We start from the raw sequence: 20,242 nt of genomic DNA on the forward strand, positions 1-20,242 counted from the left end.
AAAAGTGTGATCATCAAAATAAATAACATTAACAATCATCACAAAAGTCAACACAATGTTTTTGTCCACCTTTGAGATTAAATGAACAACTTCTCCAAAGATTGGTTCCTGTTCAGACCTAGCTGACATCAGAATGCTCCTTGTTCTGTATGTATGTCCACCTACAATTACTGTGTTGGAAACATGAACTGTATCTGTTGCTTCATCAGCAAAGGAGCTCATTTCTTCACTTATTTGGTCACCATATTTCAAAGAACGTACAACAACAGGATATGCATTTGGTACACATATTTTGAGATCTAATGGGTCCCCAAATTTCCAACAATACATGTGTTGCAAATGTTTTTTTTGTAAACCAGAGTCTTGGAAATATTCCTGGAATTGTAAACAGCATGTGCTTGTCATTTAAGAGGATTAAGCTTAGCTTCAAAACCACAAGAGTTTTGACAAAGGTCCAAATCGAATCATCATACTAGAATAATGTATCATAAAGTGGTGTTTTGGGATAAGGTTTCAAAAAGGATAAAGTTCTTGTGATGATCAATGATAAGCTGTTTCAGGAAAACGGCAAAACCTTTGGTTACAATAGGAGCAAATACTGTATAATGCTGCATATCTCTCGCAAAAAAATTAACAATTGCCAGTGCAGGTTTTCAGGGTTAACAATGTCCCCTAGAAGGAAAGGCAAGTTTTAAATTTAACACCACATCCGAGCAGCTGTTTGTTTGAGTGCTGTTTCAGATTTCAAGTTAAGGATGACACTAGGTTTTTTTGTTTTTTTTGAATGCCCGTAATAGCTGGTTATTCTTTCATGCAACTGTTCCAGGCACAACAGTTTTTCTTCAAAATTGTAGTTTAGATGTAAAAGTTTAACTTTCAAAGGTGAAACACCTTCCAACACCTTCCAGCACATCATGCATTATGTAGTCACCAGCAGGAAGTGATGTCTTCTCACAGGAAAAAGGCGGTAAATTGACAAGCGCAAGCAATTTAAAGTCGACACGCATTCCATACGCATAAAAATATATCAGATTTATAGATTATATTTCTAATTTTATTTTATAACAGATTATATTTGTTTTAATTTTCTATTAAATCTATTAAACATCTTCAGTACTAATTAAAGCTACAAAATATTTTTTTTAAATTTACTTTTTAATTACCAATTTAATTAGTCACGTCACTAATTTGCAGAAAAATGCACACGAAATGACACATTTTTTGTATAAAACAATTAACTGAATTTTCTTTCCCTTTTATTAGTCTTGGAAAAATCAAATATTAACATTGGCTTTTATGCATTGTTGTAACAGTTTGGAAACAGCCATAAGAGAGATGTTTCAGTTAAAGCTTTATTTACATATTTTTTATTTATCACACAAAATTTACCAACAAATTGGAGATCTCAATTACTGGAAATTACTGCTTTTTAAAAAGTGCTATACATATAAATTGAATGAAATTGAATTTAACTGAATTGGGGATAAAAAAAAGATAAAATTGTCCAGTATAAGGCACTGTTTGAACAAACTATGTCTTTTCAATCTGATCATGTAAAAAAGCAGGAATTAAAAACAGACATTGGCTTGAAAAAGTTGTTGAAAAGATGTAACCACTATAATACTCATGTTTTCCTTATCGAGATAAAAGTTTTGATACGTCTATGTTATGGTACATTGTAAGTAAATGGCCAAATTCCAACAGTTTCATATCATTTCCCATTAAAACAGTACTATATTGTAGAAAGCAATGCATTCAAGAAATATTTGTGGGCAGCTTGCTGTTGTTATTAGAATGTTATAATCAACAGCAGAGAGCCCATTCAAATACAAAATGCTACCTTTATTTCTCAGGAACTCTGGACTTTTAATGCTATCATCCATCTAAATTCTATTACATCTATCTATTAATCTATTACAATCTATTACTGATATTTGCTCATTAACATAATTTCAGCTACTAAAGAGATTAGAACTGATTAGTAACATTAGCTTACATTTCAGTAAACTAGCTTGTAGAACATGTGGTAAACTGGCCACTGACATTGACGGTTCTATTATTGTTTGGTAGGTAAAGTAAATAATATTGTTTTTAATATGTAATGGTTTATTAAAATGGTAAGACTTTATTCTCATGAATACGTTCAAATGTATTGTATTCGTTTTGTTGTGCATCTATGGAAAAAATTATTTTGTATTCATTTATTGTCCTGTGATGTAAAACCTTGCTTTCAAGTCATGTAATATATCTTTCAGCACTATAACCACTAAGTATTTAATAGCAATATACACAGTTGGTTTAACTGTGCTTTCAAAAACAGCAGCTGGATTAACCGCAGTATCGTCACTGTGTAGTTACTGTGTTGTTTACGAAGATAAAGATGCGACATCACAGCCTCTTCTTTTTGTCGGACACTTATTATAAGATGTCAGTCACATTTACCTGCTCAAAGTAAAAGTACATGTGATTATCCATGATGCTGCTTTACTGCACTTTTACTGCCTCTAGAACATGTTCTTGGGCAGAGATCATAAGAAAATGAAGTCGTTATCACGACAAAACCACTTTTATGTTGAGGATAATGAGAAAACAAGCAAACAAACAAAAAAGTAATAATATTGCATGGCCTCCTAGAACTTCCATCATTTTCCTTATTGTGAACTTTTTTGTTGTTTCAGTTAAATGAGTTACATTCTAAATGTGTGATATGGCTGCGTAATTTCAAAATACAACACAAGCATGTTTAAATGTAGGGGTGAAAACCCTTAAAAACTCCTATATTGTTGTTGTCATCACTCATATTGCAAGCCCCATCTCTCCACTGTGCCATTAATTTATCACATTAGGTCAGCATAAAATGAAATTGTACAAAATCTTTGAGACGGTTGGTGTTTGAAGTTTTGCCTAAACTGCACTAGATGTCATCCACTGTTCTTTTTTATTTAATATTTTATGGCTATGAACTGGTTATTAATTGTTGAGATTTCTCGAGTGGTTATTGGTGTAGTGAATATGCCTGTGTGGACAGCAGGCCGCTAAAAACATTCCTATGCAAGTACACCATAAACTACAGTCTACCACCTGCTAACACACCTCCTGGCCATAACTGGAACCGTTCTCCACCAACATTACTGCGATTAGTGTATAGGGCTACTAGTGTACACGTTTGGAGTAAAACATTTCAGCATACATCTTCCAAAAAGAGAACTCTATCCTATCCAGATTTGTTAATCTGTTCTAACTTACACTGGCGTGACCACCAAATATTTAAAACAGAATATGTCACATAGCGAGTAGTTACGAATTTGGTTCTATTGCATGATGAACATAAAAAAACAAACTTTGTCTTTGTACTGAAATAAAACAGTAACTTACACATGCACAGACAAATACATTTCTCTGAAAGCCATATGTACATATTTAAGAATGCAGATTATTGTGCGGCGTGTGTATAAAGGTGCTTCTATTACTAACGCAATATGAAAGGGAAAGAGATTGTACAGTTTAGAGAATTAATCCATGTTTCTTTCCTCTCCACAACATTTCTTTTTCTGATTATTTCCTGAGATTCGACATTTTCCTGATAGTTCTTCATTTGAATTTAAGTTATGATGTGACCATTCTATTTCTCTTACAGAGCATGATATTTCCTCCAACGGTGACCGTAGATCTGAAGGCCTTTTGGTTATTTATACATTTGTATGCATATTTAGCTAAACTTTTTATTTTAGCATTGAGGAAATTATGATCTGTTCAAAACATTAAATAAAAAAAATCATATTTGACTGGTCATTCATTGGCCATTTTACATACAGTACAGTAGTTTTTATGTACATATCATTATTAAGCAACACTCTTTCTATATTCATGTTGATGAGCTGGTTTGAGTCAGCTAGCGCTAGTGCTGGATTTGTCTGTTTTGTTGGCTGTTGGAGTTCGGCTGATTTTTGACAAATCTGTGAAGGACATGGTTGCTGAACCTCTTTTCGCTGGTTTTGCCTGTAATTTGGAAAAACAAAAGGTAATTGTTGACAGACGATAGAATAAAACCTTACTGCAACATGGATATAATTTAGTATATTCTTGTACAATTTTTGAATTGAATTAGATTCTGGTAAAGAAACATTTACGATCAATTAGAACCAATCAAGAAGCAGCAAACCTGTGACTCATGAGGCTTCCAGCCAATCATAAACAGGATGTCAAACGTGGCTGGCACAGATCCATCTTCGTTCCCATACATCTCTAGGACGTAGAACAGATTTCCTTCGGTCATGCTTTTAAAAGATATTCTAGTTGAGTCCACACCATCTCTGGAGGAACTGTAGAGTTAACACCTGCACCATATTTTCTGGACTATTATGAAAAACTACTACTATTAATACAAGAATTAAACATTTTTAACCATTTATGAAACTTTTTTTTGAACAATGATCTTTATGTGAAAATGTCCCACGGCCTTTTGGGTGATCTACCAAGTTTTCGAGCTCACCTTTATAAACAGCAGCCGCTGCCAGGATGGTGTCTCTGTGCAACAGTGCCTTCCTGTTCCATGCGCAATTACTCTCTCCCATTCCTTAAATACGACAGAAACCGAGGTCTTGATATAATGTTTATAATCTATTAATGCTTCTATTGTACGGAGATGATGCTGAGACTCACCTTGTAAATCACACAAGACTTCAAACATGCCTGGGTAATGAACCTGAATCTCATCCACATCCTACATTTGACATGGGGACAACAAAGTGTACAATGTAAATGTAGGCATTGAAATCGACCAATGATCTGGATGTATGCTCACTCCCTTTGCTAGCACACTAACCACAGTGAGCATGTTGAAGCCAGCTTGGCCCAGCAGGTTGCCCAGGTCGGTGACGGCTGTGTAGGGCGAAATGTGGGGTGAAAATCCTCCCTCCCTCTCCAGCTCAGCTAGCTGCAGAGAACAGCGCAACTCGTACAGAGTTTCGCCTCCGACCATCGCGCCTACAAACACACCGTCTGGTTTCAGCACATGATGGATCTGAAAGAGAGGATGGTTCATGAATTTTAGGATTACCTCTGCCCTTCCAGAAGACCTACAGAATCTTCTACCAAGGGGTACAAAGTAATAATAGGATTCTGATATTAACAATAAACTTTTACACAATACACTTTTCTGAAAGTTCTGTGGTGTAAAAACAAGCTAAACCTGACCTGATTGTCTATGTAGGTGTGGCCTAATATTTTAATAAGCATGCTCGACTGTCATTCATCAATCTCTAAACATCGACAGGTTCCAGTCCTCTTGGTCATAATGGTATTACAGGAGACAATACTTAAATATTGACCTGTGGAGAAAGCTGTTCATGCCCCACCCACTTTTAAATAAAATGGTAGTGGAGTAACATGCAGTACCTGATGCAAAGCTCCTGGAAGATCATTGATCCAGTGCAAACTGAGGATAAAATACAATCACAGTGATCACAAAATGTTAAGAACTGGCTCTGACTTTTCGATAAATAAGAGGACAGTTACCTCAGGCTGCTGACTACCAGATCAAACGTGTTCTCTTTAAATGGCAGGAACTCTTCATCGGCCAGCACACAGTGTGTAGGCATCTCACTCTGCCTCTTCTGCCTCTAATATACACAATTAGGTTTTAACACACACACGTCATTTCAAGCATCCACTATCCTGGACAAAATTCTTCAGCCATCATACTGGACAAACTAATTTTGGATTCTCTTGTAATTTTGACAAAATTTATTCTAGATTATCCATTATTCAGTAAACTCAACAAATTTATTTTACATAGAGCATCCTTGACTAGATTTATTCTTGATTTCTCAGTAATTTTGACTAATATGGCTAATACATTCGACATTATTCGGTTCAGAATTACCGTATATTATCTAGTTTGCTTGACAAATGTACTAATGTAGAAATGTAGAATATCTAATATGATGGTCATTTATTATATATTTTTTAAGAACTTTATTTCAAATTATTTAGTGCGGTAGGCAAATTTTATCTGGATTTTCCCTCATGCTGGACGAATTTGCACAATATTATCCAGAATCCTGAAGAAAACTACTTTGGATTATCCAATAGACAGGACAAATTTACTCCATATGATCCAGTAAGGCAGGGGTGTCAAACTCAAATTCACAGTGGGCCAAAATATAAAACTCAGATAAAGTCACGGGCCAAACTGAATATTTATTGAAAAATGAAAAAACTACAACTGATTTGTAATGCTCAACCTTTTTCATATGGAAACAAACTTTAGTTTTGCTTAAATACAGGATTTGGAACAACCAGAGCTTTATATTACAAACATATAAGAAATTAAATTTGAAATAAAAGACACATCAGTGGTGTTCATTTCACAAACTTTGACTATACAATTTTTTGACAAACTTTCCCTCATTAAAGGGCCGGGCAGATTTTGCAATCTCTGCTACCACAATAAAGCTTGCATTTACAGCAGCTTCACTCTCTGATTTTGCTTTCATGAACATAGTCTGCCGGGAAACCATAGTCCTCCGCCTTCTGGAGCTTCTGCTTTACATCCAGGTCCTTATACTTTTCATAATGTTTCGTTTCACAGTGTCTTCTTATGTTATATTCTTTCGTTACAGACACATTAGCTCCGTTAGCACACAAGACAAACAGGTCTGTCCTTTATATTCATGAACAGATAATCTGCCTCCCACCTGCCTTGAAAGCTCCTATTGTCCATCTTTCGTTTGGCCATTTTTGTGGAGGGTGGAATTAACTTGCCCGATGTGACTAACATGGTTGTTAACGACTGTCAACAGAGAATGAGGGGCGCTTGCTGTTCGTGACTACGCGTCAATACAGTGGCAAGGCATTCTGGGATTTGTAGTATTAGTGGAGCATGCGGCTAGCCAGCTGTAATGCACATCTGATATGATCAAATGTGAGTTTGACACCCCTGCAGTAAGGTAAACAAATTTACAAGTTTAAATAATCCAGTGTGCTTGTCAAATTTACTCCAGATTATCCAGTACACTCCAAAATTGTTGTGGATTATCGAGTTTGCTGGAAAGACTGGGATGTTTACAGAGAAAATACTTTTTTGGTAAAACTGCCTCCCCTCACTTAGTTGCATAACATTGTTACTTACTAATGAAGCATCCGAGATGTCTGTAAGGAAAAGACGCTCTACGATGTCCTGTAATGGAGAAAGATACAAAAGATTTATTAAAATCTGATAACACCAACACTGAGAGGATCAGTGTTTAGGTCTGGAGCAGTACCTTGTTAAGATGTTCGGCGATGTGGCTTTTTCCGCACCCCAAATCTAGCGCCAAAGGGAAACTCCTGCAGAACCACCACAAATCAGCCAAGTGGGTCAAATCTTACAGTGTATGGTGAAACTGCAAATCACAATTTTCTCACAGTATCTTTCATAATAAATATATGAACAATACAAATACAAATCAAATCACAAGAAATAAAGAAAAGTTACCTGGTAATGTCATAAATTCTGTCTGCTACTCTGCTACCAACCTGCAAGATAAAAAAAACAAAGAAAACATGGGCATCAGTGACACGACTACAAACAAAATATACAAATAAACGCAAACAAAAGCATATAATAAGATAAAAGATATCTGCAGGACAGAGGACTTGACACTTTCTGGTTTCTCAGTAACATGACAAGCTGTGGGGTATTTTTTTTGTTGTTGTTGTTTTGTTGTCATTCACCAACAGAAAGAAAGAAAATAACACTGGTGAAAGATCAACTGTTTATAGATGGATCATAGAATATATGAAAATCTTAAGTAAACCGGAGGTAAAATAAACTGGGTCCTCAAATGCATTTTCCAGACAGGTACCGTAATCACACGACTTGCTGTATAGCGAATGACAATATAGCTATACTTTCATACTAAAATGAATAGTGCAAATGAGGCAAATTCTGTTACATGAGGTAAATAAAACTGAAAATGAGGTACATAATGATGTAAATGAGGTAAATAAAGCTGTAAATAAGATAAAAAGCTGTAATGTATGTAAATCATTGCTTAAATAAAGTAAATAATAATACACATGAGGTTAATAAAGCTGCAAATGAGGTAAGTAACACTGTAAATGAAGAAAAAGCCATAAATGAAGTACAAAATGCTGCAAATGAGGTAAATAAAGTTGTAACTGATATAAATAAAGCTGCAAATGAGGTAAATAAAGCTGTAAAAGCTGGTTGTTTACCTTCTGCTCTATGTTTATGTTCTGTAAAGCTGCTTTGAGACAATGTCTATTGTAAAAAGCGCTATACAAATAAACTTGAATTGAATTGTAAATAAGGTTGTAAATGAGGCAAATAAAGCTGTAAATTAGGTAAATAAAGCTGTAAATTAAGTAAATAAAGCTGTAAATTAGGTAAATAAGGTTGTAAATGAGGTAAATAAAGCTGTAAATTAGGTAAATAAGGTTGTAAACGAGGTAAATAAAGCTGTAAATGGGGTAAATAAAGCTGTAAATGAGGTAAATAAAGTTGGAAATGAGGTAAATAAGGTTGGAAATGAGGTAAATAAGGTTGCAAATGAGGTAAATAAAGCTGTAAATGAGGTAAATAAGGTTGTAAATGAGGTAAATAAAGCTGTAAATGAGGTAAATAAAGCTGACCTCGTCTCGCAGGTAGTCATATTTATCACTATCCGGTAAAATCGCTGCCCATTTCTTCTGCTTTCTCTTCATATTTCTGTCAAACACGTTCATGGCACCTGCAGGTCCCCCGGACACGTTTCTCACATGGGAGTAAACTTTGTTTCCTGAGGTAAGGTTGAGGTTAGTGATGTTTCTGTGAGGAACAATAAACCGGGCTGTTACTCTGATTAACACGCCGTGACCAAGACAAACACCGTTCATCAGCTTATTCATGACTGAAAAATCTTACAAAAGACAGAAAGCTATAAAATAAAACAGAAAATCAGGACATTTTCTGATCCTGCACAGTGTCGCCTCTAGTCACCGGCTCTGTTGACCTTTTTTTGCATGGACGCCGGCTGTGTTTCAAAAAACTACGTAGTAAACGTTAAGTGCCCTAAATAGATCTATACTACCTCACTGCGTCGAAATAACAGTACGCCAGGTTGTTGTTATTATTATTATTATTATTACAATATAGTGACGTAATAACGTTTTGGGCATTAGCATGTTTTGAAATACAGAATATTTCGCACTATTATGTAATAGTGTCCCTATAAAGTCCCTAATGAAGGGAGTAAAAGGTTTTTTGGGATTGAACCGCAAAGTGGCGTCGCGTATAAAATACGGAACAGGAAATGACGTAAGCCACAGGAACGACTGAGCCTATTCACACAGCTAGTTTGTCTCAGTGATGATTATTCTTAGATCGAAAAATCCCAAAAACATTTTCGCCATTATGATGAATCTCCCTGAGCCAATCAGTTGCCTTCCCTTTCTCAAAGTGTTAGCCTGCGTTTGTTCTCTTTTGCACAACACTTAAGCAATGCCAATGTAGTACAGTAACTAAACATAAGCAGCGCTGTCAAGTGTCCCGCATTGAGAGTGACAGTCACGCATTTGGGTCTTTTGTCACGCTCCCGCCACATATCGTATTTCTCACGCAGACTATTTATCATATATTTAATAAGCCGCGGCGGCCAAAATGTAGTCAAAATTAGTCGAGCCTGACACTTATCAGCCAATCAAAAAAGAGGCTACACAATAGCCAATCAGAAAATAGTACTATTGTATCTGGGTAAGATTTTCGATGGTCCAACATGAAACAGCTTGTCTCTGGACGGGACATTGTCCTCAATCATGACATTAAAAATGGCTGTATGTACAAAGTTTTTTTTTCTTTATTAATGCAAAAAGACAAACATAAAATACACATTTTGTTCAGTGCCATACAACAAGAGGTATCAGTCACATTGGCTACCAGAAAAGAAATGAAAAGAAAAGAAAGGAAAAAAGTTACAAAAACTTGAATTCTTTTAAAATATCACACGTTTTCTGAGCTACTTTGGTTTTTTTACTTTCTCCAAAAGATTACTGTATAACTTGAAATCATTTATAAAAATGGGACAGATTTGGTTTACGAAGGGCCCACTTTGTTTTGTGTATATGGTACTTTCCTAAAATAGTTGTATAATATAATTGTTCATTATTTTCCAAATTATCTCCCTCAAAATAAAATAAAAAAACACATCACATACACCAATTTCTACCACACAACCCAATTTTCTACTAATATAATTTTCCATATCCTTCCAAAAAAAGTCTTGAGTAGATACGATGAGAAAACAGATGCAAAATTGGTTCCTTTTCCTGACCACAAAATTCGCAAGAATAAGAGATATTAAGCTTAAATCTTTCCAAAACATGTTTAACAGGATAAATCCTATGTAGAATTTTGTAAGACACCTCCTTAATTTTATTGTTGACACAAAACTCAGTATTTTCCATGTTTTGTCCCAGTATATATGACCAAATAAGGAAGACCAAAACAACCTTGCTGCAGGGAAAGAAACACAACAGAGGGCATTTCTTATAATATTATTTGCTACACTTTTTGTTTCAAGCTATTAACATTGCCGATGTATAAACTACCGCAGAAGTCATCTATACTAATTTGCAAGGAACTCGAATTCTTTAAAAGAAATACAAAACTCTTTGGAATGTTGAATGTACAAAGTCGAAAATCGACGGCAAGATTTCTTGACGTAGAAAACGGGGCGTGGCTTCTGGAAAAAGCGGAAGTAGTTCGCACTGCACGGGAAACCACGTGTTTCGCGAGGAACGTAATCCAGCGTGATGTGTAAATAGTGAGGCGGTGAGTGTGTCCACGTGTTTTCACGTGTGTACCGTATTTTAAATTGTTTTCTGGAGTAGGATTTTCACTCAGCGGATCGGAGTTTGTTTGTTATTTGTTTGTTTATTTATTTATTTATTTATTTATTTAAACATGCCTCATTTTTCAGTCAGTTAGCAGAAGGCTAAAAGCTAAAGTAACGGCTTGTCTAAGATGAACACTATATTAATGTTATACTGCTTAACTGTTTTTGTATCGTTATGATGATTACATCCCCTCCGACCTGATTGATTAATTGTGAGTTAAAGCGTGTTTATTCTGCCGTAACATTTTATGGAAGGAGTCTCCAGTGTCACAAGTAAAGCTGTGATTGGTCATTTAACAAGCTACGTTTTTTTTGTTGTTGTTTTGTCTTGTCTTAAGTGTAACAGGGTCGTGAGGAGGAAAATCAATTCTAATAATTAGAGATAATAGTTCAAGTGAACTTTTCCTAAGTTAAAAGTGAGTGACGTGACGTATGGCTAAGTATGGTGACCCTTACTCAGAATTTGTTCTCTGCATTTAACCCATCCAAAGTACACACACACACACACACACACACCCAGTCAGTGGGAGCAGTGGGCAGCCATTTATGCTGCGGCGCCCAGGGAACAGTTGGGGGGTTCGGTGCCTTGCTCAAGGGCACCTCAGTCGTGGCCGGCCCAAGACTCGAACCCACAACCTTTGGGTTACGAATCAGACTCTCTAACCATTAGGCCACGACTGCCAGAGAAGAACGCAGCAGAGTCCAGTGGAATATCAGACTTCTTTATTCAGTACACTTGCAAGTGTGACTACAGTCTGTCCTGACCTAAGTCTGAACAGAGTGAGGCAGTTGGATGTGAGGCAGTTCTCTATTTATACATGGAGCTATGTGTGTGTGTCTTCCTCTAATATTGTTTTCCTCCAACATTCTTGTTTCTACAACTTATTGTGCAACCGGAAACGTTTCAGTTCTCCTTTGTCATCTTTGCTGTTATTTCAGGTGTGTGTGTATTGATACAGAATGTTCAATGTTCGTTTTTGTTTGTTATTCACAACATTTTCTATTACGATTGAGAGACCGCAAGAACAGAATCTAGGTTCTTCAACATAAAATGGTTCAAATTAATGAATAATTGTAATTATTGGTAGGTTTCTGTGGACGCACTTTGGGATGTGCTGTTACAGGAAAATAGTCTGCATAAGGATTTTATATATATCGATTATTTTCATGTAACAGCATGAATACGTTGTTTTATTTCATACAAGTCTTAGAAGCATGGGCGTAAATTTCAGTAGGGAGGGACAATAAATATAAAATTTCTCATGGGCAATTTTTGAAGGGGACATGAATAATACAGTCAAATTGTACTTATAAAGACATGTCCCCACAGTGGAAAAACTTTGCTTGTATCATTATTATTGTAGCATGGAGACATTATGCATCATTATGGTTAAAGTTTTTCTCAGGTTCAATGACAAAGCAGATTGTTGTTTACAGTTAAGCCATCAACATAAAATATAAACATGGTTGTTATTGTGAAAAATATATATAAAATAAGTCATGTTTTGTAACAAAATCAATTATTAAACAATCAATTTACAGCAACTGCTCTATGTATAAAAACGGCTTTGGCGTATTAGTTACAGTGCACTATGCAACAAGCTATTGTAAACAAGCTAACGTTAACAAGCTAACGTTAACAAGCTATTGTAAACAAGCTGATGTTAACAAGCTATTGTAAACAAGCTAACATTAACAAGCTATTGTAAACAAGCTAACGTTAACTAGATAAGTAATATTTTAAATGGCAATATGTCAGATTCATGGAAAATTACATCGGTAATCAGCATTTTTGCCGCAACTAATTTATGAATGAATCTGCATCAACTACATTAAAGAGAATCGCTTTATTTAAAGTGAATAAAATCCCCTACTTAATGTAGTCTAACATTAACTGAGCCGCAGCCACACACCTGACTCGTGTGTAGAGTAGGTGAGATGTACTGGGAAAGGAGGCAGTGGGTCAAACCACTGTGAGGAAGGGGAGGGGGGACTCAATTGTTTCTAAATGCAGTTTTTGCGTTAGTTTTTTTTTTCTACTTACACAATTATTTAGGTATACATACATACATACATATATTTTTCACAATAGAGAGTCCAGATAATTGTTAATTGGGGATTTACGCCCATGCTTAGAATTGATGGTTACATACTAGAGAGCTGTACAGTTGTGCCCCCCCCATGATTTTTATTTGAGACGTGATGCAGAGATGCTGCACGTAAATCTGCCTACAAACTGTACCATCAACTTGTGTAGCATATAATATAAATGCTGCATTACGTCACACACGGTGTTAGTCCTCTCTCTGTCCGTCTGGATATTTTACACATCTTCTGTATGCTTCCAGGTTTGTGTCTGTAAACAGCATCATCATGTCATCTAAGAAAGAGTCGAGCGCCGATGAGCGCTTCGCTCGCGTCAAGAAGGACCCCCGCTTCTGGGAGATGCCGGATATGGAGCAGAAAGTGCGCATCGACAAGCGCTTCCAGTCTATGTTCCACGACGAGCGCTTCAAGCTGAAGTACACGGTGGACAAACGCGGCCGTCCCGTCAACCACACGTCCACCGAGGACCTGAAACGTTTCTACAAACTTTCAGACTCGGAGCAGAGCGACACAGAGGCCGCACGGGACGAGCAGCAGGAGAAAAAGAAGAAGAAGAAAAAAGTGAAGGCACAAGCAAAGGTGGATGAGCTTCAGGACAAAGAGAAGGAACCTGACAAGGGGGAGGAGCCTGTGTCTAAGAAAACCATTAAGAAAATGTCGTTAAAATCCGAACGTGAGACAATCAGGAAAGCTGAGCCAGTTAAAGGAGTGAGAGTTGTGGAAGAAGGTAACACACACACACACACACACACACACACACACACACACACACACACACACACACACACACACACACACACACAGAGTTTTCTCTCTGTCCAGTTTTCTGAGCCTCTGTACTGACCAAATGATTTCAGTTTGCTTGTTTGAACATGTTGTTGCTATAGTAACAGCTTCATTTAAATTACTGCAATTATCTGTATCTGTGTTTTTCACCTGTTCACCTTCATTTCTGCAGAAGATGATGATGACGACGATGATGAAGAATACAGTGACACTGATAATGGGGAAGGTCTCTCTGATGATGATGATGATGACGATGATGAGGAAGTTGAAGATGGCGAAGACGATGAAGACGAGAGTGAGTCGGAGGATGACAGTGACAGCGGTCCTGACCTGGCCCGAGGAAAAGGTAACATCGAGACGAGCTCCGAGGATGAGGATGATGATGAGGAGGATCTCCTGCAGCATGAGGAAGAGGAGATTGAACATGACTGGGGGGAGATGTGGAAGGACGCTCCGTGCGCCGAGCAGGTCAAACACTAAAACTCAAATGAGAAAGTGTTGGAATTAAGGATGGATAGAGTGATAGACAGACAGACAGACAGACAGACAGATGGGTGGGTGGGTGGGTAGATAAAGAAATAGTTAGATAGACAGACAGGTGCTTAAAAGAAAAGTTAGGTGGAGAGACAGATGATTAAATGGAAGTTTTAGATTTGTAGATATATGCTTAGACAGGTAGATGGATGTATAGTTAGACAGACAGAAACTGTTCGATGGGCGGGTGGGGTTGGGTGGGTGGGCAGGAGGGCGGGTTGGCAGACAGACAATTTAACTGACTAAGACAGACAGGAGGTTTGATGGAAGGTAAGGCAAGCGGAGACGTATGGTTAGACAGAAACAGAAGGATAGCAGACAGACAGGAGGTTAGTTGGACAGACCTGTGTGTAGATAGACAGACCGACAGACGGATGGATGGAAGGATGGACAGGTAGATGGACGGACAGACAGAAGTGGTTTGAATGAAGGACGAATTGGTAGGCAGACACGAATTTCATTGGACAGACAGCTCGGGTGAAAGACAGATGAAAAGACATCTATCTAGTTGGATAGACAGGAAGACAGACAGACGTTTACATGTATGGATGTAAAGGTAGACAGACAGTTTGGTGGACAGATAAACAGATGCTTAGACTGAGGGAAAGATGCAGCTGAAGAGCTAATTAGCAGACAGACAGGAGTTTCAGTGGATAACAGTAAGAGTGTAATTATGGACAGTAATTGTGGTGATTGTGGCAGTGTGCTCAGCTCTCTGAATAATTGTGTGTGTGTGTGCGTGTGTGTGTGTGTGTGTGTAGGTCAGTTCCAGGTTAGCAGTGTGTAACATGAACTGGGACCGGATTAAAGCTAAAGACCTGCTGGCTCTGTTCAGTTCCTTTAAACCTAACGGAGGAGCGGTGCTGTCCGTCACGGTAACTCCACCCCTCTGTCATCATCATCATCATCATCATCATCATCATCTACTTCACTATCTGCTCTCTATATAACTGTGTGTGTGTGTGTGTGTGTGTGTGTGTGTGTGTGTCAGATCTACCTCTCAGAGTTCGGTAAAGAGAGGCTGAAGGTGGAGCAGACTCAGGGCCCTATGGAGCTCACAAGCCTCCCAGACGACCCCGACGCAGACACGGAGGATCAGAGGTAACACACACAGACCTGACTAAATGCCATCTAGTGCCCTAAATGCCAGAGAAGTTCTAACTTTTTTGTGCCAGGGTTCGTACGGTCATGAAAAACCTGGAAAAGTCATGGAATTTTAAAACGACAATTTGCAGGCGTGGAAAAGTTTTGGAAAAATAACTGAACCCAGAGAGTACAGTAAATGTCATGCAAGAATTGTTTCACAATCCCTTTGTATTCAAATATAGTATTGGTTAAATTACAGTAGTTAATGTTCGCGCGGTCCGTCACGTGACCTTCTCATGTGGGGTAACGCGGTTTCAGCTAACGTTAGTATTATGTAGTAAAAATGTGTGGCTTCATGATGTAAAGTATGAGAGGTGGCTGGAGAAAGATCAGGACCCGGGACGTGCTAAATGTACACTGTGTCGTAAAACGTTTGACATTTCGAACATGGGAGAGCAGCGCTGTCTAGCCACGCTAAAGGGGCAAAGCACCAGTCTGCAGCTGCGTGTGCGACAGCTCCCAACCCCATCGCTGGCTTTTTCACCCGTGCGACTGACGTGACTTCCTCCCTGAGCCGCGGTGCTTCTCTCTCATCCACTGTAAAACAAGGGACCGTTTTGAGTGCTGTATCCACAAGCGAAACCCTGAGCGCAGAGGTACTGTGGGCGCTAAAGGTGGCTAATTCGCACTATTCCTACACGTCTCGTGAAGACACAGACCAGCCTTTTCAGACTATGTTCCCAGACAGCAAGATAGCGGCCAGCTTTGCATGCGGCGAACGCAGGTGCACTTTTGGACTGGCTCCTTATTTTAAGAAACTGACTTTGGCAGATGTATCGAAGCCAAGCGTTTATGTTCTGCTCTTTGATGAAAGCCCGAATCACTAATTGCAGTGTAAACAGTTAGACATGTGTGTCAGGCTGTGGAACGGGTCCGAGGCTCAGAGTTCATGTGGGCCGGTCATCAGGTCAAGACATCACTGAAAAAAATGAATAACTTGCTGTCAGAGATCGGAATCGAAAATCTTGTCCTGATCTCAACGGACGGACCGAACGTCAACTGGAAAGTGTTCGATGTACTCCAGAAGCAAGTGCAGAAAGATTTGGGAAAGTCCCTAATTAACATCGGTTCCTGCGGGTTGCACAAACTTAACGGTGTGTTCAGAGATGCATGTAAATCCACCCGGATGGGAAGTTGATCTAATTCGTTTGTAAGCGGTTCTCAGGGTTTAATGTATCATGTTATGAAACTTTGTTACTGTGCAAGCGTTATTTAAATAAATGGTTATTTTGTGGTGTTCTACACTACATTTATTTTAGTAATTATATGCTGGGTGTAACAGATTTTCTTCTTGTTTACACGTGTACATATAGACAGTTCATGAAACATTAGGTCATGAATATTTACTTAAAGTCATGGAATGTTATTGGTAAAAATGTGTACGAACCCTGTTGTGCTTTTTCATTGAAAATAAAAATATTTGACGCTCGTAGACATTTAAACAGAAATACCTCACGGCACCGTGAGTAAGTACGAACAAAAAAAAAAAAAACCTCGTCCGTTTCCTGTGTTTTAGGATCTATAGGGAGAAGGTGCGAGATTATCAGTTTAAGCGTCTGCGTTATTACTACGCCGTGGTGGAGTGCGACTCGTCCGAAACCGCCGCCAAGATCTACGAGGAGTGCGACGGCTTTGAGTACGAGAGCAGCTGCTCCACGCTGGACCTGCGGTGAGACGCCAAAGAAATAATCTTCGTTATTTTGCTTCCACAGCGTGAACGAAAGCCAGTCAGAATGTCGCATTTGCTGGAACGTCATTCACAGGACATTCACGTGTCTCTGAATCGAACGTGTAATTCTCCTTATGACGTGAACCTTCATTTATAGGTTCGTCCCTGACGACATGACGTTTGACGACGAACCGAAAGACAGAGCGATGGACGTGGATTTGTCCACCTACAAACCCAAACTCTTCACCTCCACCGCCACCACTACAGCTAAGGTGCACTAGTCCTGTCTCTTTATTTACTATAAACTGCTTACTGCACCTTTAAGGGTGACTCAAATGAATTGAAATGGAGATTCGGTGTAAAATACGTGACACTGAAAGAACAACGTCCTAAATGACACTATAAGACTGGTGGCACTCTGTACATGCCGTTAAGCCTTTAGTTGAGGATCACGCTCGATCACTTTATTCTGCTGACGGTCGAAATAATCAAAACAAAGAAATCAAGACGTGTAAAAAAATCTGACCCGGAATTGAGTTTGAACTTTAAGTGTCTCTGTTCAGGTGGAGATAACGTGGGACGAGACGGATCACGATCGCATCACCACCCTTAGCAAGAAGTTTAACAAGGACGAGCTCCTCAACATGGACTTCCAGGCCTACCTGGCTTCCTCCAGCGAGGATGAGGACGATGAGGTTGAGGCAGAAGGTCAGTTCTGAAACTCGCAGTCCATCTGTCCAAATAACCAGATGAGTAGACAGACTACAGACAGACAGACAGACAGACAAAAGGATAATCGACAGTCACACTGTCCACCTAAAAAGTGGGTGTGGCCTAACAGTTGTGTAAGCTGAGCTGTTCCTTTGGTGTCCCTCTTAGAGGTGAAGCCGGTGAACCTCGTGACGGAGGAGAAGAAAGGAGGGAAGAAAGGCAAGAAGGAGGAAGAGCAGATCGCTAAATACCGTGAGCTTCTGCAGAACATCCAGGATAAAGAAAAGAAGGAAAAGGAAAAGGACATGGAGCTGGAGATCACGTGGGTACCAGGTACGTCCTGTCAGCACGTGGAGTTCATCACAAAACCAGATGGATTTTGTTAGTGTTTGATCACGTTTTTTTTTTTTCTTCCAGGATTAAAGGAGAGTGCGGAGAAATTGGTGAAGAAGAAGATGGAGGGAAAAGACAAAATGAGCCCATGGGAGGAGTTTCTAGATAAGAAAAAGGGGAAAAAGAAGGAGAAGATGAAAGGGCAGAAGGTGAGTAAAGCATTTTATAGCCTATACAATGTTGTTACTCTTAGCCTTGCCCCTATCTCTCTGGAGCCACCCACCTGACCTCCACCACTCATCTCCACCTATTGACTTCTCTGCAGACATCTATTTGTCTGTCCACACCTCCTAAAGTGGAACTAGTGAAATGTTAATTGATCATTTTATCATTGAATTTGTGTAACAGGAAATTTGTGAAATTTGCAGGATGTCGAGGCGCAAGAACAGGCGGCGATCAGCGATGACGAGCTTCCTCCTGACGTTGACATGGACGACCCCTTCTTCTCTGAGGAGCTGGGAGGATCTACAGGTCAGTTTTCAGATTTCCCTCTTTTGTTTTCTGTCAGTAAGTCTGTTTATGATTTTTAACGAAAGGTAGTATCTTGTGTTTAACAGGGACGGCCCAGAAACTCAAGAAATCGAAGAAAAACAAAAAGGGGGAGGAGCAACTAACAGCTGACGAGGAGGCGGAGCTTGAGAAACGGAAGGTATGTGGCACAGTAATTTATACAAGCGATTTTGTATCGTTTGTGTTATCGTACCTTTTTAACTAAAAACATATTGGTTGTAAATTCCACTGAAATTGTGCTGTGTTTTTAACCCTATAAAGAGTCTTAGACCGGTCCTGCTCTCCCAGTGTAGGGGTAATAAGTGTGTGTGGTTTCAGGCTGAAATGGCGCTCCTGATGGACGATGACGAAGACGAGAAGCACCGCCATTTCAACTACGATCAGATCGTGGAGCAGCAGAACCTGAGTAAGAAGAAGAGGAAGAAGCTCCTGAAGAACAACACGCTGCCGGAGGAGGACAACTTCAAGGTCAGAGACCAGACTCCCTCAACAGCATATTTACATTTTGCGTTACATGGTGGTAGGAGATCCTGAACAGGAGAGAAAATGAAAGAAAGCATCTTTCTAAACAATCTGTGTGTTTTGTGAACAGGTGGATTTACAGGACCCGCGCTTCCAGGCCATGTTCACATCCCACCTGTACAACCTGGACCCCTCGGACCCGGCCTACAAGACGACCAAAGGCACACAGAGCATCCTGGAGGAGAAGCAGAGGCGGCGAGAGGAGCAGCAACGCCGTCAGAAAGAGGCACACAAGAGCCAGGAGAAACCCAGCGAGACATCAGAGGAGAAAGAGAGCACAAGTATCGGGGCGACGACAGAACCGACGTCGGCCGTCCTGGACCCGAGTCTGTCTTTACTTATCAAATCTGTAAAGAAAAAGACTGAGCAGTTCCACGCTCGCAAGAAACAGAGGATGAAATAGACTAAGGACATTAATTTGATTGTGTTTTAGTGTATGAACTGAACTCATTTATACAATTTCTGATGTACAGTTGTTTTGTACAAGAGACATTACGATTTAACAAAACCATCCCATAAAACGTTAAGTTCGGCTGAGGTCTGAAACACAGCTGTAGGAACCGTGAGCCTGAGATAAATTATGGCAAAGTTATTTATTTATTATTTTGCCAGGTTTACGTCGAAAACGAAAGCTCCGAACAAAACTCTGAGACACTTGTTTGTAGATATTAAAAAGTTGTTAGCGTTCTTGTTCTTGGATGACTGGAGCAGAACCCACTGTGGTCTTCTGCTCTTGTAGCCCCTCCGCCTGGTGGTTTGATGTCATGCCTCTTGAGATGCTTTTCTGCTCACCACGGCCGTAAAGCGTGGTTAGTCAGGTTACGGTATATACACCGTAATAACACAGCTCTCATCTCGAAGGTTTTGTAGAAGGTCAGATGACATCGTTAAGAATCCGACACATTTAAAGAAGCTGTCCTTGTCTCAGATACCATGCATAAGGGATATTGTAAAACATCAATAAATCAACAATAATGACAGAATCCAC

At 39.1% G+C, this 20,242-nt stretch overlaps 2 protein-coding genes across 8 annotated transcripts; one reads left to right on the plus strand and one right to left on the minus strand.

Annotated features, from left to right (window-relative positions):
- Nucleotides 1–2,550: 2,550 nt before the first annotated feature.
- ndufaf5 (NADH:ubiquinone oxidoreductase complex assembly factor 5) lies at nucleotides 2,551–9,047 on the minus strand. Of its 6 annotated transcripts, XM_027178906.2 has the most exons (12): nucleotides 8,909–9,047; nucleotides 8,638–8,812; nucleotides 7,478–7,518; nucleotides 7,266–7,329; nucleotides 7,133–7,180; nucleotides 5,518–5,621; nucleotides 5,398–5,437; nucleotides 4,826–5,023; nucleotides 4,663–4,723; nucleotides 4,493–4,576; nucleotides 4,163–4,245; nucleotides 2,551–3,999 (listed from the first exon to the last, which is right to left on the minus strand). In XM_027178906.2, exons 2-12 carry the CDS (start codon nucleotides 8,728–8,730, stop codon nucleotides 3,889–3,891), a joined length of 927 nt encoding a protein of 308 aa, XP_027034707.1. In that variant the 5' UTR covers nucleotides 8,731–8,812; nucleotides 8,909–9,047; the 3' UTR covers nucleotides 2,551–3,888. The 6 variants fall into 6 exon arrangements, with proteins under 6 accessions (XP_027034707.1, XP_027034705.1, XP_027034709.1 ...); XM_027178904.2 differs by having other exon boundaries at nucleotides 8,638–9,031; XM_027178908.2 differs by lacking the exon at nucleotides 8,909–9,047 and having other exon boundaries at nucleotides 7,266–7,385; nucleotides 8,638–8,728.
- A 1,622-nt stretch (nucleotides 9,048–10,669) lies between these two features.
- esf1 (ESF1, nucleolar pre-rRNA processing protein, homolog (S. cerevisiae)) lies at nucleotides 10,670–20,237 on the plus strand. Of its 2 annotated transcripts, none has more exons than XM_047803005.1 (14): nucleotides 10,670–10,813; nucleotides 13,226–13,710; nucleotides 13,942–14,237; nucleotides 15,065–15,178; nucleotides 15,295–15,404; nucleotides 16,966–17,118; nucleotides 17,276–17,390; nucleotides 17,682–17,826; nucleotides 17,998–18,162; nucleotides 18,247–18,371; nucleotides 18,591–18,693; nucleotides 18,780–18,871; nucleotides 19,051–19,200; nucleotides 19,325–20,237. In XM_047803005.1, the coding sequence occupies exons 2-14, from the start codon at nucleotides 13,251–13,253 to the stop codon at nucleotides 19,655–19,657; spliced, it is 2,361 nt and encodes a 786-aa protein (XP_047658961.1). In that variant the 5' UTR covers nucleotides 10,670–10,813; nucleotides 13,226–13,250; the 3' UTR covers nucleotides 19,658–20,237. The 2 variants fall into 2 exon arrangements, with proteins under 2 accessions (XP_047658961.1, XP_047658960.1); XM_047803004.1 differs by lacking the exon at nucleotides 10,670–10,813 and adding an exon at nucleotides 11,681–11,816.
- The last annotated feature ends 5 nt before the right edge of the window (nucleotides 20,238–20,242 follow it).

This window comes from Tachysurus fulvidraco, chromosome 18 (genome assembly GCF_022655615.1).
Source record: "Tachysurus fulvidraco isolate hzauxx_2018 chromosome 18, HZAU_PFXX_2.0, whole genome shotgun sequence".
In the NCBI taxonomy this organism is placed as follows: domain Eukaryota; kingdom Metazoa; phylum Chordata; class Actinopteri; order Siluriformes; family Bagridae; genus Tachysurus; species Tachysurus fulvidraco.

Coding starts and splice junctions, on each gene's coding strand:
- ndufaf5 (XM_027178904.2), bottom strand. CDS start 8,892: ATGAATAAGCTGATGAACGGTGTTTGTCTTGGTCACGGCGTGTTAATC. Junction 4,724..4,825: donor GCTTCAACATGCTCACTGTG/GTTAGTGTGCTA, acceptor TGTCAAATGTAG/GATGTGGATGAGATTCAGGT. Junction 4,000..4,162: donor GGAAGCCTCATGAGTCACAG/GTTTGCTGCTTC, acceptor TCCAAATTACAG/GCAAAACCAGCGAAAAGAGG.
- esf1 (XM_047803004.1), top strand. CDS start 11,704: ATGTGTGTGTGTCTTCCTCTAATATTGTTTTCCTCCAACATTCTTGTT. Junction 17,119..17,275: donor TGCTCCACGCTGGACCTGCG/GTGAGACGCCAA, acceptor CTTCATTTATAG/GTTCGTCCCTGACGACATGA. Junction 18,163..18,246: donor GGAGATCACGTGGGTACCAG/GTACGTCCTGTC, acceptor TTTTTCTTCCAG/GATTAAAGGAGAGTGCGGAG.